Source organism: Corapipo altera, unplaced genomic scaffold (genome assembly GCF_003945725.1).
Source record: "Corapipo altera isolate COAL_440 unplaced genomic scaffold, ASM394572v1 75, whole genome shotgun sequence".
NCBI lineage: Eukaryota > Metazoa > Chordata > Aves > Passeriformes > Pipridae > Corapipo > Corapipo altera.
The window spans coordinates 4115176-4130586 of record NW_020884887.1 but is presented as its reverse complement, the minus strand read 5'-3'; the positions used below and the strand labels follow the sequence as shown (position 1 = coordinate 4130586).

General features: G+C 52.1%; 2 protein-coding genes across 3 annotated transcripts in view; one reads left to right on the top strand and one right to left on the bottom strand.

Annotated features, from left to right (window-relative positions):
• TCERG1 (transcription elongation regulator 1) overlaps positions 1-2881 on the top strand; it is a 29852-nt gene extending 26971 nt beyond the window's left edge. Inside the window, 3 exon segments of the mRNA XM_027643301.1 lie at positions 859-942; positions 1199-1299; positions 1682-2881. Of these exon segments, the coding sequence (XP_027499102.1) occupies positions 859-942; positions 1199-1299; positions 1682-1883 (387 nt within the window). The 3' untranslated portion in view covers positions 1884-2881.
• A 1416-nt stretch (positions 2882-4297) lies between these two features.
• The window catches only part of PPP2R2B (protein phosphatase 2 regulatory subunit Bbeta), a 67551-nt gene continuing 56437 nt past the window's right edge, over positions 4298-15411 (bottom strand). For both annotated transcript variants that reach the window (XM_027643637.1, XM_027643638.1), the window contains 5 exons: positions 12007-12184; positions 10726-10890; positions 7411-7580; positions 6781-6872; positions 4298-6297 (listed from right to left, as the gene is read on the bottom strand). In XM_027643637.1, the coding sequence (XP_027499438.1) occupies positions 6018-6297; positions 6781-6872; positions 7411-7580; positions 10726-10890; positions 12007-12184 (885 nt within the window). In that variant the 3' untranslated portion in view covers positions 4298-6017. The remainder of the gene's footprint in view (positions 6298-6780; positions 6873-7410; positions 7581-10725; positions 10891-12006; positions 12185-15411) is intronic.

Here is a 15411-nt window from a genome sequence, read left to right as displayed (position 1 = left end):
TGAAAATCTTTGCAGCCCATTGGGGTTTCTCTTTTTGTGTTTTTCTGTCCCACAGTCTGATTGGGTTTATTTCCAGGACCCCTTTGCTTCAACACTCTCTTTTCTCCTTCATAACAAAATCTGTTCATTATGTTTCCTTACCTGTTTCTCTGGAGTACCACTTTGGACACACGGTTGATTTTCATAGAAGCTTTTAATGAGTGATCTTTTAATCTTCTTTTTAGTTCTTCAGCACTGAGTTATTTGATACTCTTCACTGTCTGGCTTCCGGCTCTTTCAGATATCCAGGGTGTTTGCTTTAGTGACCATCAGTATAGTCTTACCCAGTTCATCTGTTTTGATCTCCTGCTTTTATCTAGTGCTGCCAAACATGAACTTTTACCCTGCTCATGCTGTGGAATCCATCATCCCTGATTTTGTGCATTTGGGGGTTTAGTGAGGCTTGCTTTCTTTTAGTTCTGTGCTAACTTCAGGCAGCTTTCCTTTAACCTGGAAGTTTTTACCTCATTTTTAATGCATTAGTTAATTTAGTTTAGAGGCAGATTTTCTGAAGGTAACTTTTAACAACACATTCATATACATGAATATGTGCTAGAAAAAGACTTTTGTGGAAGTAAATGATATTTGGAGGACCTTGACCTGAAAATACCATCTCAAAATACAAAGGAAAAGCCAGTATATACAATCTACTAGTGAAAAATACAAATGTAATAGTATGAATAAGCAAAATCCAACACTTAAATACAGCAACAACTTTCTCAGTGGACTTGGGAGATACTTAAAGGCTTCAGTGTTTGCATTCTGTATTCTTAGAATCTAATTTTCTTTTAATTTAACTATTTTTGCTTCTTTTGAAAGATAACTTTAACATCAACATGGAAGGAAGTGAAAAAAATCATTAAAGAAGATCCAAGGTGCATTAAATTCTCTTCGAGTGATAGGGTAAGTGGTTTGTGTTGTTCTTGCCAACTTCCAGTGTGGTGCAGGGTACAGAGAAGTGAGCTGGTGGCTGCTGTACTGGGCTGTGCTCTGTGTGAATGCAGGTGTTAGGAGTTACATACAATTTGTGAAAAATTAAAAATGTGAAAGATAAGGAAAAGTGTAATTAACATGTAATTATTACTGGTGTTCAGTGTGTTCAGTTGCAGGAAGTACTGGAGCTGCATTCAGTGATTTGATTTTAACTTTTATCTTCCAGAAAAAGCAAAGGGAGTTTGAGGAATACATCCGAGACAAATACATCACTGCCAAAGCTGACTTCCGGACGCTGCTCAAAGAGACCAAATTCATCACCTACAGGTGGGGACCGTGATGCCAGCGCAGGACTTGGCTTTTTTTGTGCTTTACCATATAAAAAGCAGCAAACTGATGTCTAATTTGATAACTTAGTTGATAAACAAGTTGATGTCTAAGTTACTTGAGTCTTTCATGGCACTTAATTGACGCGGCGCAAGTGTAGGCAACGAGACTTTGTCTCCCATGCCCAGAGCACTGCTACGTGCTGAGTCCCAACCTAATGGGACAACTTTCTAGCTCAGTAAAAGGCCAGGTCCCTGCACCCTTCCCTGCCTGGCCTGTCCCTGTGCTTCCTTATAGTGGGGCAGCTTCCCTGAGCCCGAGCGGGGGGGGATCCTGGTTTCCCCAACTATGCTCCAGTGATAATTCTCTCGCTTGCTTTCAGATCCAAAAAGCTGATCCAGGAGTCCGATCAGCACCTGAAGGACGTGGAGAAGATCCTGCAGAACGACAAGCGGTACCTGGTGCTGGACTGTGTGCCGGAGGAGCGGCGCAAGCTCATCGTGTCCTACGTGGATGACCTGGACCGGCGCGGGCCACCCCCGCCGCCCACCGCCTCCGAGCCCACACGGAGAACCACGAAATAGTTACCGAATGCTCCTAATCCAAGGGTGTCTGTTAAATCCAAACGCTTGCATGAGCCATCTGTCAGGTTACACACATCCATTGCCGTGAATATATTCAAACATCTGAGGAGCAGAGGCAGGAGCAGCTTTCGTGAACATAAAATGGTCTCTGGGGAGGGAAACAACAACAAAGCCCCACGTTTTAAAGGTATTTATTAGTTAATTGGGGCATGACTGACAAATCCCAAGGTCTGGGGCTGTTTGGTGACTGCAGGTCTCGGGGCGGGGTGTGTGAGGTGTGGATGTCTGGTACCTGGGGCTTTCCTCTCAGCACTGTCATACGTGTGAGTCCCAGGCGTGATCACGTCGTGGTTTGAGCGTGTCCTACGTGTGTGCCACAAGCTGCCTCATGGTTCCTGCAGTCCCTGGCTGAGGAGGTGACATGCTCTGATAGCTTAAATTATTGATCACAGCCTGCCCTGGAAACACCGGTCCCAGTTCTCTGCTTCCACCCTTGGGAATGGAACTAAATCCGTTAAAGCCAGGGTTAGAGCTGAGCGGAGAATTGGGACTCAGAGACGAACCCCAGGTTGTTCACAGGCTGCTCCGTTCCTGCCCCCAGCCATCAATTAGCAGCAGTCAGGTTGCTCTGCCCAAGTGAAGATCTGTCTAATAACTTTTGCTCAAAGCTGGAAACACTTGGTGCATCCCAGAGGTGACCGAGCAGGCCAGGACGGTTGTATAAACACATTTTTATTTACGATAAAGTGATCTTTACATACTCTGGATTAGACTGTGGATTCCCTCTCTGGGCAATTCTTGTAAACTATACTCCTGTTTTGAATGTTAAACTTGTGTTTCTAAAGTTTAATTTTGAAAATGTTGGGATTGTTCAGTTTATGTATTTGAACTACAATAAACCAACCCTTTTTATATATGGATTGTACAGGCCTAATCCCGATTTCTGTTGAATTTTGCTGGACTTGTGAATTTATGAGTAAAGCAAACAACTGAAGTGATACCGCCTACATTCTTGGATGTGTTTGGCAGAACAGGGCCCATGGCACTGAGCAGTGCGGGGTCAGTGTGTGGGCAAGGGAGGTGAGCAGAATGATACTGTCCTTTAGTGCTTAAATATGAGCTGACAGGGCTGGCAGAGCCAAAGTTTCCTTCTGCTGCTTCTGTGTTTGATGTGGGTCTCTTCCCCTGGCTGAGGGCTGGGGAAGGAGCCCCTTCTTCCCTGAGAAAGTGATTTTTTTTTTTTTTTTTTTTTTTTTTTGTCAGCAGTTGGTGTTCGTGGCCAGGGGTGGGACTTGCAGGCTGAACATCAAGAGAGAAGGGTTGTTGTTTCACAAAGACTGGGAGAGCCTGGAGGGATTTGTGCTGCTGATGGTGGAACATGGGAATGGGATTTCCTCTCACTTGGTGTGGCCCGGCAGGAAGCCGTGTGTTTCTTATGGCTGTTTTAGAATATGGTTAACTCATTAAATGAATGAGATGGCTATTAATTTTAATTGATCTGGTTTATGGAGACCAGATGTTCATTAACATTTATTTATCTGCTTATTCTGTGGATAAAGCAATCACACCCACAGGCTGGGCCCCGGGGCGGGGGATGCTGCTGCTGGAGGATGTGCAGGTGATGTGTAACACCACAGAGCTGGTCCCCCCTGGCAGCCCCTCAGGCAGGGTCCCCTGTGTCCCCAAAGGCAGGGACAGCCTGTGGGAACCTCATTCAGAGAGAAGGTTGGATTTAAAGGATGCTGGCAAATTTCCTAGCACCATTCCTGTCACAGCCCAGCAGCTCCCCTGGCTGGCCCTGCCCTTGGGCTGCTGCTGTGGCCAAGCGCTTAGAGCAGGGCAGAGGTGAAATCCAAGCAAGCTTGAGGAAGGGAAAGAAACTCTATTTTTGAAAAGCCAGATTTATTTCTGCCTTATGGAGCAACCAGGATCAGCAACCCAGGACATGCTGCACCCCACAGAGCAGACCCAGGGCTGGATCTATGTTGCTTCAATTGATTAAGGTCCCATAGATAATGTGGAGGTAAAAGAGTGTCTGAGGAACATGTCCCTGACAGCACAGTTTGTGCCCTGCAGCTGCTAATTAAAGGCTGCTGTTTAAATTCATCAGCAGGAACAGCCCAGAATTAGGACAGGGATTGTGGGGGGACCAGAAGCTCCTTGCAGGGCTGCGCGTACCGAGGTTTGTGCTGTTGAGTGGGGGAGGTCCGGGTGCTCCCACTCCCCACGTTCCACAGGGCCCCATGTCCCACACCCTCAGAGGGACCCAGAGAATCCCTGGGGTCTCAGGGACCCCTCAGCCATCCCTCATCAGCACAGGACTGGCAGCCACCCTCAGACCAGGGCCCCTTGGACCCTGCAGAGCCACCCTCCCCCACGCGCGAGAGGCACAACAGTCAGTGACTCCACACAGACATGTTTGGGACAACTTTACTTCTGACACCGCAGCACAGGCTTTCCTTACAGAACCAAAAAAGAGCATTTTCTTAAAAAATGGTTCATTTGCTCTTGCTATTTTATTTTACCATTTCGTTTAAAAAAAAAAGTTACTCCTGAAATCCATCCCTTGGAATAAATCCGTAAGCCAGTGCACTTTGTTTTTGCCTTGGGATGGTTCCTCCAAAAGTGGTGTGTGGGGCCAGGACATCCCAGCAGCTCCACACCCCAAGGGGTCCCTGCAGCTGCCCAGCTCCTGGTTTTCCAGGCAGTCCGTGCGCTCCATGGGTGTGCAGCAGTTCATCTCCCTGGTCGGGACACTCCAGGATCCTTGCAGAGAGGCTGTCCCGGAGGCACCTGGCCCTCGGCGAGCCGTGTCCCGGCCCCTCCAGGCGATGGGTGCTGGGGGTGCCCACTGCCCCCACAGCAGGGATGGCAGCAGGGTCACCCCTGCGGAGCCACTGCCAAAGTGACGGTGTTGGATTTTGTATTGACTTCATTTATTCATTTGCTTCTTGCTGCAGGAGCAGTTTTCTGATTTACGGAAAATCCAGTCGTCTTTTTTTGTTTTTAACTGAACAGTTGCTCAAGTAAAAGAGGGACCTGACCGATCTGTAGAGTAGAAAGAGGCAGCCTCGCCATGCAGAGAGAAAGAGTTACTGGTTTTATTATTATTATCATTGTTATTATAATGTAGGACCGCAGACAGCCTCTCTCTGACACAGTCAGGGGCTAACAGCAATATACGGTTGGATTCTTCTTTAGAAGGTCATAAATTAGCAACTTATACTTTATCTTTTAAAAAAATTGAATAAATAAATAAATTAATTAAAAAAGAAAGAGAGAGAGAGAAAGAGAGAGAGAGAGTCAGTCACGACATGCAAGAGCTCACAACAGAATGAGGAAAATGACCAAAGCAAAGCCCAGAACTGCAGCAGAGCCCAGGGTCGGTTTGGTTTGCGATCAATGCAGGTCGGAAGCATCGTTTATAAAGGTATTTCATATACCAAAGAAGGCACCACAGTATCTACAAAGCCAAATCCTCAGGAGGGGTCTGGGGGTGAGGGGGCAGCCTGGCTGGAGCAGAGAGATCTGAGAGTGCAGCACATCCCCCCCCCCCTTAAGCTCGTCCATTGCAAAACTGAACTTTTCCATTTTACGTTTGGTTTTGCTGTCTCTGTTGTTAAAACACAAAATAATTGTAATAAAAAGACAAATGTGGAAAATGGCAAAGGGAGGTGACATTCCGATCTTCAACACAAGCGGTGGACTATTTCTGGGATCAAGTTTAAAACAATTGGAGCGGGACCACTGTCACCTGAGCTGCCCAGGGGTCACGGTGTGTTAGCCCCACGCCCTCCTCCCCAGCCAACAGCCTCCCCTGCATCACCCCCTCGGCCACCAGTGGAGGGTCACTGCCACCCCACTGCTGCCTGGGGACATGGGATAGCTGGGCCTGACACTCCCAACCACGTCTCAGCTCTCCTTGTGTAAATCTGGTGTCTTGTGGGGTGCCCCCCGTGGCCCTGGGCCGGGGTGCCCCAGTGCTCCTCTGCACAACCGCGATCTGCAGAGCAGGAACTGAACAGAGAACAGGAAGGAAAGGAAAAAAAAAAAAAGAAAGAAAGAAAAGAAACAGTTGAAACCATGTGTTTACTGGTATCAGTACATGAGACTCCTAAAGAACACCTGGTCCTCCTAGTTAACCTTGTCCTGGAATATGTACAGGTTGTTCGTGGCTGCCACGGCGATGATGTTCTCGGAGGGGTGCCAAGCTGTGTGCAGGATCTTTTTGCTAAAGTCCAGACTGTCCACGCTGATCTCGTCTTTCCTGCGCTTGCCGCCCACGCAGACCTTGCGGGGCTTGAGGATGGCGCGGGGTTTGCTGTTCTCCCGCGACGCCTCCAGCGTCACGTCGCGCTTGGTGTTGCGGTCGAACATGCGGAAGAAGTTGTTGTAGGAGCCGGTCATGATGACACTGTGAGGGGGAAGGAAGTACAGATGATTTTCACACCTTCTCAGAGGCAAACTGCTGGTGACCAAGAGGCAGACTGAACATTCAGAGGCATAACAAGATCTGGTAAGAGCTGGAATTTGGCTCAGGCCCAGTTGTGCCTTGTCAGCTCGCTCTGATGGCTCAGACACAAAACTCTGTCAGCTCTGCCAGGTCAGCCAGCCTCGCAAGCTTCCTGTCGCCTGGCTCAGTGTGAGTCACACCTGGATACTCATCATCTCCAGATTTTGGCACTCTGGAGCCCATCCAGGAGAGAGTGGGACCCTCAGAGAACCCCAGCAAGACTCACGTACAGCCTTGCAGGTGCAGGTAGGCCCTGTTGCACCTCTCCAGACCCTGCACCCAGCCAAAGGCCAGGGAAGGGGATGCCAGGGGATGTGGAACCCCTCATCCCACCCCAAACAGAGCATCCCTAGGCCAGATGCAGCCCCACCACCACACACTCACCTGTCAGACCCGTTCCAGACGCACTCGAACTTGTCGAAGATGCAGTCGTTCTCGTAGAGCGAGCAGAGCTTGCTGCGCAGGTAGTCATGGACCTGCCAGCAGGAGGGATGGGATGAGCTCCCCACACTGACCAGCACAGCACAGTGACTGGCAGACCCAGCCCTGAGCTCACTAGGAGCTGATGGACCCGGCCCAGCCCCACACTCGCCACAGCCAAGCTGGCAGCGTTGGGCGCTGCCCAGCACCCTGTGCCCTGCCACAGCCACCCTCCTCCTTTAGAAACCTCCAGCCACACTCCACATATGGCTTGGACAGCACTAGGCAGTGGTACATCCCCTGGTAGAGGGTGGCAGGGATAGGGCTATTGCTCTGCACAAGGCCTCCCACCTGGCTGTCCCAGCTGCCAGCACCTGAGCTTCCCCTCCTTACCCACCTCCAGCCTGGGGATGTGCTGACAGCCACTCAAGCCCATATTTAACAACTCTTAATTTGCTTTCTACCATCTAAAGGCACAAAGCTCCCACCCAGCAGGTGTGTACCTGCCACTCCTAACGTCAGCCCAGGCTGTGGCTCAGGAAGGAGCTCAGTGGGTGTCCAACCACTGCAGGTGCCCGGCCGTGCCACACTCACCTGGTAGGTCTCGATGGGCCGGTTCTCCATGTTCAAGTCCCACACCTTGACAGTGAGGTAGTCCCGGGTCATGATGTACCTCCCACTGTGGCTGAATTTGACATCGGAGATTGAGGAGATGATCTCAGAAAAAAATGACCGGTTACTCGGGTCTTCAGGCTCTTCAAAAACTGTGGAAGAGGAAAGGACAAGCCCCGGCATCAGCCAAGGCAGGAGCTCCCTGATCCCAGGCCAGGGACTTGCCACCCTGTCCCAGCACTGTAGGAAGCTCCTGGGGAGGAAGCAGGCATCCCTGGAACTACACTGCCATATGCAGGAAGGATCACTGGGGACTGATCCTACAGACAGCCCAGAAGACTGGGCCCCTGGCACGGCACCTCTGCTCTCCAGAAATTGGCAGGTGGCATAACTGACATCAATGTAAATATTTTATAGCCACTGCAACCTACAGATTTGATCTGATCAGTCTTTGAATAAACCACAAGTTGAAGGAGACCAACAAAGTTCCAAATGAAATACATTTACAGGTTTGAAAGTGACATCAGTGCCCTGACCAGGGTCCCAGCACACACACACAGAGGTGATGTCAGGATGGGGGTCCCAGCACACAGGCGGTGCTGCCCAGTCCCCGGGTGGGTCTGTGAACCAAAGCTGGCAGCCAGGTAGGGCAGGGGCTTGGGGCAGCTATTTTTGCTTCGAGCTGAAGGCTTTTGTGTGGCTTTGCTCCTGCTGCAGAAGCAGATCTGGGCTGCTGAGCTCATGGAAAGGATTTCTGAGCACTAATTCTCTCTTACACAACGAACCTATTTTCTCTGGCACCAAGCGGGCACTGCCCTGCCCACTTTGGCTCCCTCTGCCAGCCCTCCCTCCTACCCAGACCCCTCTCTGTGGCGACCTGATTGAACCCTGAGATGGCCCCGAAGGGCTGCACGGCCCGTGGAGTGATCCTGCTCCTTGGGGGAGGACCGACGACCTCTCCATCCCGTGCCTGGGCAGCAGCAGCAGTGCCAAGTCTGGCAGGGGCTCCCCCAAATGCAGCAATGCCGGCCCATCGACGGGGACGGGAGGAGGGATTGTGGCAGGGACACTCCTGCAATGCTGGAGAGTGAAGGTGCAGCTGTGAGTTGCCTGATCACAGCAGCTTCTTATTTCTACCCGAAGCTGAAGCTGCTTTCAGCAAAGAACAGCCATTCAGCAGCGCTGCAGCAGCGCAGTCAGCAGGGCAAGGATGAGGCAGAGCAGGTCCTGAGGGAAGGGGGCTGTGCCTTGAGCCTGCAGTTCAGGAGCTTGGCACGTACAATCACAGGTGGCTCCTTAAAAAACAAGTGGAAAGCCCGATGCCTTTTGCTAAAGGGAAATAACTGTAGAACCCCCAGCGGGGCTTTTCCTCACTTTCCCACATCCTTTCCAAAAAGGATTGCTTTTGCTGGCATTACCAGCTGCTTCTGGGATCCCAGTCTCCCCTCTGGCTTCCCGTGGTGCTTCAGATAATGCACAGGATTCCCATGTGCCTGGTGAGCCAGGGCAGGTATCCCCTCACAGGGGACTGCTCCTCTGAGTGCTACAGCACATGACCCTTCACAGACATTCCTATCAGCCCCTCACATCCTCACGGAGTGGGCGTTCCTATCTAAGCTGCTGTTCCCTCAGGCCAGCTCCACACCAGGGTAACACAGATGTCACAGAGGAGCTTCAAATAACATGGGCAAACAAACCTTAATAAGAGAAGCACCAAGTCTGAGTTGCCCCAAGCAGCGACTGCACCATCTACATAAACCTGATGGGATGTGCAGAGCAGTTTTATTAAATATTGACAGTTATTAAATGTCTCCATTGGAGGATTCGCTCTGAAAGCCAATGTTGCTTTTCATTTTGAACTTTGATGAACTGTCTCAATTTCGACTCCCACATCTGCTGAACCACAATTGACTGCAGCTGATGCTTTGGAGGGATGGAGGGGAATCAATCAGGAGATGTCACAGGAGAGGTCACACCGAGCGGGACACACCACCACCAGTGTGCTGCTGAGGGCTGGTGGGACCAGGCAGTGCCCAAACAAAGGGAAATGCTGGGGGCTTCTGCTGCTCAAGTGTCAGGAAAATGAATTTTGTTTGTTCCTTAATTGTATTATGATTTTCAGCTGGGAATCGTTGCTGTCAGACTGTGAGCCATGGCTGGGAAACACAGGGACAGACCAGGTGTGTTTTCCTCAGCATTTGGGAATACTGCCATTCAGTATTTCCCAAACTACCACCAGCAATGTGAGCTTTCCCCTGTCTGCTTTAATCCGGGTTAAAAACAGGTATTGGACTGCAACTGTGGCTCAGGATCCCAGAAGCAGCAGGTGGGGTGTAATTCCCTACCACACCAGGAGACCTAAACCCAAACACAGCCAGGGGCTTGCTGGAGGCAGGTTGTTAGTGGGGGGCTGCAGTCAGCTGCATCTAGTTTGTGCATCTTGTCCTTGTAATGTGATCACACTCTGAATACTGAAAGTCTCCTTAATTTCCCATGGGATACTGGCCACTTTCTGAAGCAAACTCACACAAGAAGAGAAGACACAGGGGTTTGGCTGCCCAGGGATGTAGCACGGTGGCCCAGGGCTCTGTCATATCTCGTTATCTCTAAGGCAGGTACCAAATCCCTTCAGTCTGTCCCATCTCTGTGTCTGATTTTCCACGCTGTGCCCAGCACGAGATTGCCTTCTAGGAGCTGCCAGGGCACAATGAGCAGCAGCAGATATTCGCCAGCCCACCCATGAATCCCATGGTGTTCATGCCTATGTTCCACTGAGCAGTTGCTGACAAGGAGAATATTCCCCATAAGCACCACCTGACACATGCAGGCTGAGCCAGGACCGGCTGTGCTGGATGCAGCAGCTCACCCATCCCCACAGGCCCCACTTACTCCAAACTTCAAGAGGGCTTTTCTGCCCCTCCTGACCCCTGTGGCATCAACCACAGCTGACAACAGGACCTGGGGCTGTTCAGGCAAACAGCCTGAAGGAATACAGCGATCCCTGTCTCTGGCATTGACAGCCCAGTAGTTGCTGTGCACTGACATTCCCGCGACTCTTTGAACCCAAACCATCACCACGGTGCTTTTAACCTGCTCCCCAGAAGGTGTGGAGCCAGGACACAGGGGAAGCTGCTCCTCCTGGGGACAGGTAGGATGCGTGAGGGTGGGTGGCCATGGGGACCGGAGCCTGGCACAGCAGGGGGAGAAGGAGACAAGGTGGTAGGGCAGACCCAAGCCCAGGTGGTTCTCCACACTCCCTCTTTTGTGCTCCTTTAACCCAAGGGGCCCCACACTCACACTTAGCGTGGCGGTCGCAGAGGGCGGCGGTGCGCATGTCACACAGCCGGATGGTGCCTTTGCTGCTGCTGTACACGAAGGTGTTGCAGTGGTGCGGGTGGAACTCGGCGGCCGTGATCACCTCTGTCAGCTCCTCCATGTTGGCGGGCTTGATGTCCACGATGTCTGGCAGAGCGAGTCAAGGAGCCCACACAGCCCAGCTTAAATCCCACTTCTCCGGTGAGGTCTCCTCTTGCCCCTGCTCCTGCTGATGTCCCTGGGCACGAGAGCTTCCTCTCGCCCCAGGCAAACCGGGTGTGCCCAGGTGGCAGCACCATCCTGGGGCAAAACTGCAGCACAGAGTGGGCCCAGCTCCCACCAGTGCAGGGGAAAGCCAACATCCAACACATTTTCTCTTCAGCTGGGAACCCCAGCTCTGGTACCACAGCCAGGAGACCCTCTGCGGGGCACAAGACCTGATTTGTCCATCCACCCCAGGCCAGAATAAGCATCTTTTATTGCAGCGTGGGGGCTCAAAACCCAGGGCACAACAGCCAACAGAAAACCCCCTCTAAGTCCTTGGGGCCATCTGAACTCCCTGAGGATTGACCCAGATTTAGTTCTTTTCATCTTCATCTTTGAAAAAAAGCAGGCACTGCAGCCCTACTTTCCCACACCCACTCTGAGCTCCCACAGCCACACGCCTGTGACTGCTGAAATCCTCTCCAGCTGCCTAAACTGTGCCCCAGGGATTTCTCGGCAGGAAACACCATATAAATATCACTGATGATTAGTGCCCCATGTTATTATTTCCGATGCAGCTGTTACAAGGGTGACTGGTACGACCTCATTTGTACGGCGGTGACTGGCAGCCTGTCACCTGCTGCAGGGTATAACAGGGACCGCACCATTAGTGTCTCCATCTTCCCCAAGGCATCTGTCTCCTCCACCACCTGCAGATCCCCCTCCTCCACCCACCCCACCAGACCCTGCAGGTAAATTCAGAAACATGTCACCCACACGGCAGGTGACAGCAGCAGCCGTGGTGATGCCAGAAACGACTGGGACAGGGGACCTCGGGCACTCTGCTGTCAGGTGCACAGCAGGCAGCACTATTTCATACTCCTGAGCCCAGGCCAGCCTTGCCAGAGGGTGAAGCTCCTGTACTGAGGCACTGAGACCGGGTGCAGAGCCAAGCGAGCCACTGCACTGCCCAGTCACTAACCCCCACAGGCACGGGCACAGCCCTGGCCCTCACCAGAATCCAGGGCTGTCCCCAGGGCCATGTGCACCAAAGGATACTAAAACTTTGATTTGTGATTTCAAAATTCCACAGGTTTATCCTCAGGTCGTCCGCTGACATGTAGGTCTCGTAGTCGCTGTTGACGGAGATGGAGTTGATGTGGTAGGTGTGCGCGTTGGCAAACACCCTCCGGGGCGTGGCCTCCACCATCAGGTCCATGGGCCGGAGCACGGGGACCTGCAGGATGGGGAGCAGAGCATCAGCACCAAGGGACAGGGTCCCCCCAAACTCACACCAGCACCCAGCATGCGGGGACACCCCCACAGTGTCCCACAGAGTTCTGGCTGCCAGCGCTCCATCCCACCTGCCTAACAGACTCTCTCTAGGAAAACCTAATGCCTTCTCAAGTGTATGACAGAAGGACAAGAAAAACCGAAAGCCTTCTAATTTTGAGAGAGGCTCCAGGATGCTTAGACCACAGTGAAGCAGCAAGAGCCCGGTAAACCAGGCTCTGATCTCACTGCAGCAACTGCTCCAGCTTTGAAACAAAATAACAACCAAAAAACTTCTGCCTCATTTTTTCACTGATAGCTGGGACCTGATATTCCTGGAGCATTTCTAACAGAAACACATTTCTTGAGAGAGCCAGGTCAGCACAAGTTTTCCTTTAACCTTTTCGCATTTGCCTCAGAGCAAACTGACGGAGGTAGGAGACGAAAAGGGACAGAGAGAGGGACACAAAGGCAAGGGCAGAGGGAAGGACCAGGGACAGAGCTGCCTTTAGACGAATCAGCATAACCCAGAGGGGATGGGGAGATGCAGTAGGGACCATGTGTGTGAGGAGTGGGTCAGTAATAACTTCGGACACAACGCTCTGAAGGAAACTTAATACACCAGGAATGTGTCAGTCCGTGCTCCTGCTCACTAGTGAGCTGTTCCCTCCAGCTACTTCATTACTTTTATTATCTGTGTGCTGCCTGAAGAGATTTCCCATGGCTGCAGAGGTGGGGATGGGAGTGACAGCCAGCTCGAGTGACACGAGAGCACTGGTGCTGCCAGCTCAGAGCCTGAGCCTAATGTGACGAGCCTGCCTGCTAATTCCACCTGACACAGCCAATGATGCATCGTTTGCGCTGACGGACTCTGCTCAGCCAGCTGGAGACGGGGGACAGCGGCTCCAGGACCACAGGGACCGGCTGTCAGTCTGACCGTCGGGAACACGATGGTTGTGCAAAGAGAAAGGGTTCAGCAGCTTCACTGAGCCTGGCTGGACACGAAAACAAGCACAGAGAGGCTTGTCAGGGGATTCCGCTCAGCGAGATGGCTCTGTGAGACCTGGTACAGCTCGTGGTCAGACCTGGGCTGGTCCCCATCCCCAATCCAGGCAATCCCTTCTGATCCCAGCACTATGGGCGCCTGCAGCTCCCAGTGCCCCAGCACAATTCCCTACTTGTTCCTACATGGCAGCCACTCAACCACAGTGGTACAACAAACTCCTCAGCCAAGAACATTCTCCATGTTACTTCAGAGCCAAATCCTGGGGAGACTTCTTCTATGCCTGAGACTTGGCCCATCCCCAGATAAAACCCCACGAGAGCAACAAACCTGGTCATGCATGACTGCTTTGTTAAGGTAGGGATTTTTATTTGCTACAGTGGGAAGAATCTGCACTGAAATATGGAAACCAGCACACCCACATGCTGCAAGCTTTTGCTTAAGGGTATCAGCAATCCAGATTTAACCCTGAAAGCACTTTGAGGCAGGAGCAGCCAGGAATGTGCCAGGAGCACACATTGGTTTGAAAAGCTTGTCCCCCAACAGTGGGATCCTGCAGCGCAGGGAACCCTGACTTGGGATGGCTGAAGGGAGCAGCTGCCCAGTCCTCAGCTGCAGTGGAGGGGGAACATCAACAAATGGGGCAATGTGACAGCAACTGGAACTGGGTCTTATGCTTTTTTGAAGCAGGCACAGGCTGAGTCAGCGTCTGCCCAACCAACCTGACTCTATCAGCAGTGCCATGGCAATCCTCAACAGCAGAGGCCTCCTCACACATCCCTGCTCCAGCTCCCGAGCACACCTCAGGGCAGGCTCTGGTGTCACCCATTATTAAAGGGTAATTCAGTGTAACAAAGCGCATCAAGTACACAGAAAGACTGTCAAATAAAATAAAGCACTAATAAATTCAATTACTTCCTCTTTTCAGGAAGGGGGGAATTCCAGTCATTTTTCATTTAAAACAAAATATGTCTTAATTTTTCTTCCTGCCTTTAGCAGGCACCCCCTGCAGAAGAGACGTCCCACTCACTCCAGGCACACATGACACTTGATCCCTCTCCCCGTGTCTGGCAAAGGCTTCCCCGAGTTTATGAGACACTAACCCACCCTTGAGCTGTAAAACACATTTTCTCGGTGGCTGGGGTGGAGGGAGCTGGCCTTCCCACCACTGCTACTGTGCATCCTCCTGCCACCTCCAGCCCTGAGCAAAGGACCACAGCGCCGGGGATGCAGTGTCAGTAATTGCCCCTGTCCCCATCAGGCTTCCCCTTTCATTGTCTGTCATGTCGGCTGTCACCCGATGCTCCCTGCGGAAAAGCTCCGCGTGGCCGAGCTCTCCGTGTCATCCACAGCGCTGCAATGGACGCGGCCTGCAGAGCCACAGAGATTTGGTGCTTCTCAGGAATGCCTTGTCCTCCACCCAGAGGTGCCACGTGGCAGCAGCGTTAGCAAAACACAGGTCAATACATGGGGGAAAGGATCAAGGGCTCAGCTCGCAGGACAAACAGTCACAAACCTCCCAAAGCCCACAGCCAACGTGTGCCAGGTTTGAGCTACTGGGGGTCAGGTGGGGACATGGACCTCCCACACAGCCCCACAGAGGGAAGGGACCCAACTACCCATATGCAACGGGGAAGCGATGCTGTGAATCCTCATGGGATGCACCAGAGGCCAGGAATTCCCAAAGGGTGTGAATATGACATGACTGACTGCAGTGGGACCACCCACCCATTTCTGTGCAATGGAGAGGGGGGTTTGCTTCTGGTTACCTCCATGGAAACCCTCTGGGCCCAATGGACTACACTGGACTTACACTGAGAGCCCAACCTGAACCTGAGCAGTTGGCAATAAAAAACCCCCAACAAATAATCCATTAGGTGTCTGCCCAATCTCCACATTGCCAGGGTGACCAAGCCCAGCACCAGCTGCAGCCATAGCTCTGTGGTTCCCTGCCAGGTGCAGCAGGACCAGCTGCAGGCAGCTCCCCCTGCGACCCTGACAGGCACAGCCATGCTCAGCTGGGCCAGCCGTGCTGTGAGCCACTGGGGAGAGCTTTCCTCACTCCTGCATTTACAGCAGGACACACATCCCTCTCCAGTGAGAGCTGAGGGTCGTGGTGCCAAGCCAGCACAGCAGCAGCGCCAGATCAGCCCAGTGGTGGTGCCAGGCCAGCCCAGTGGTGGTGCCAG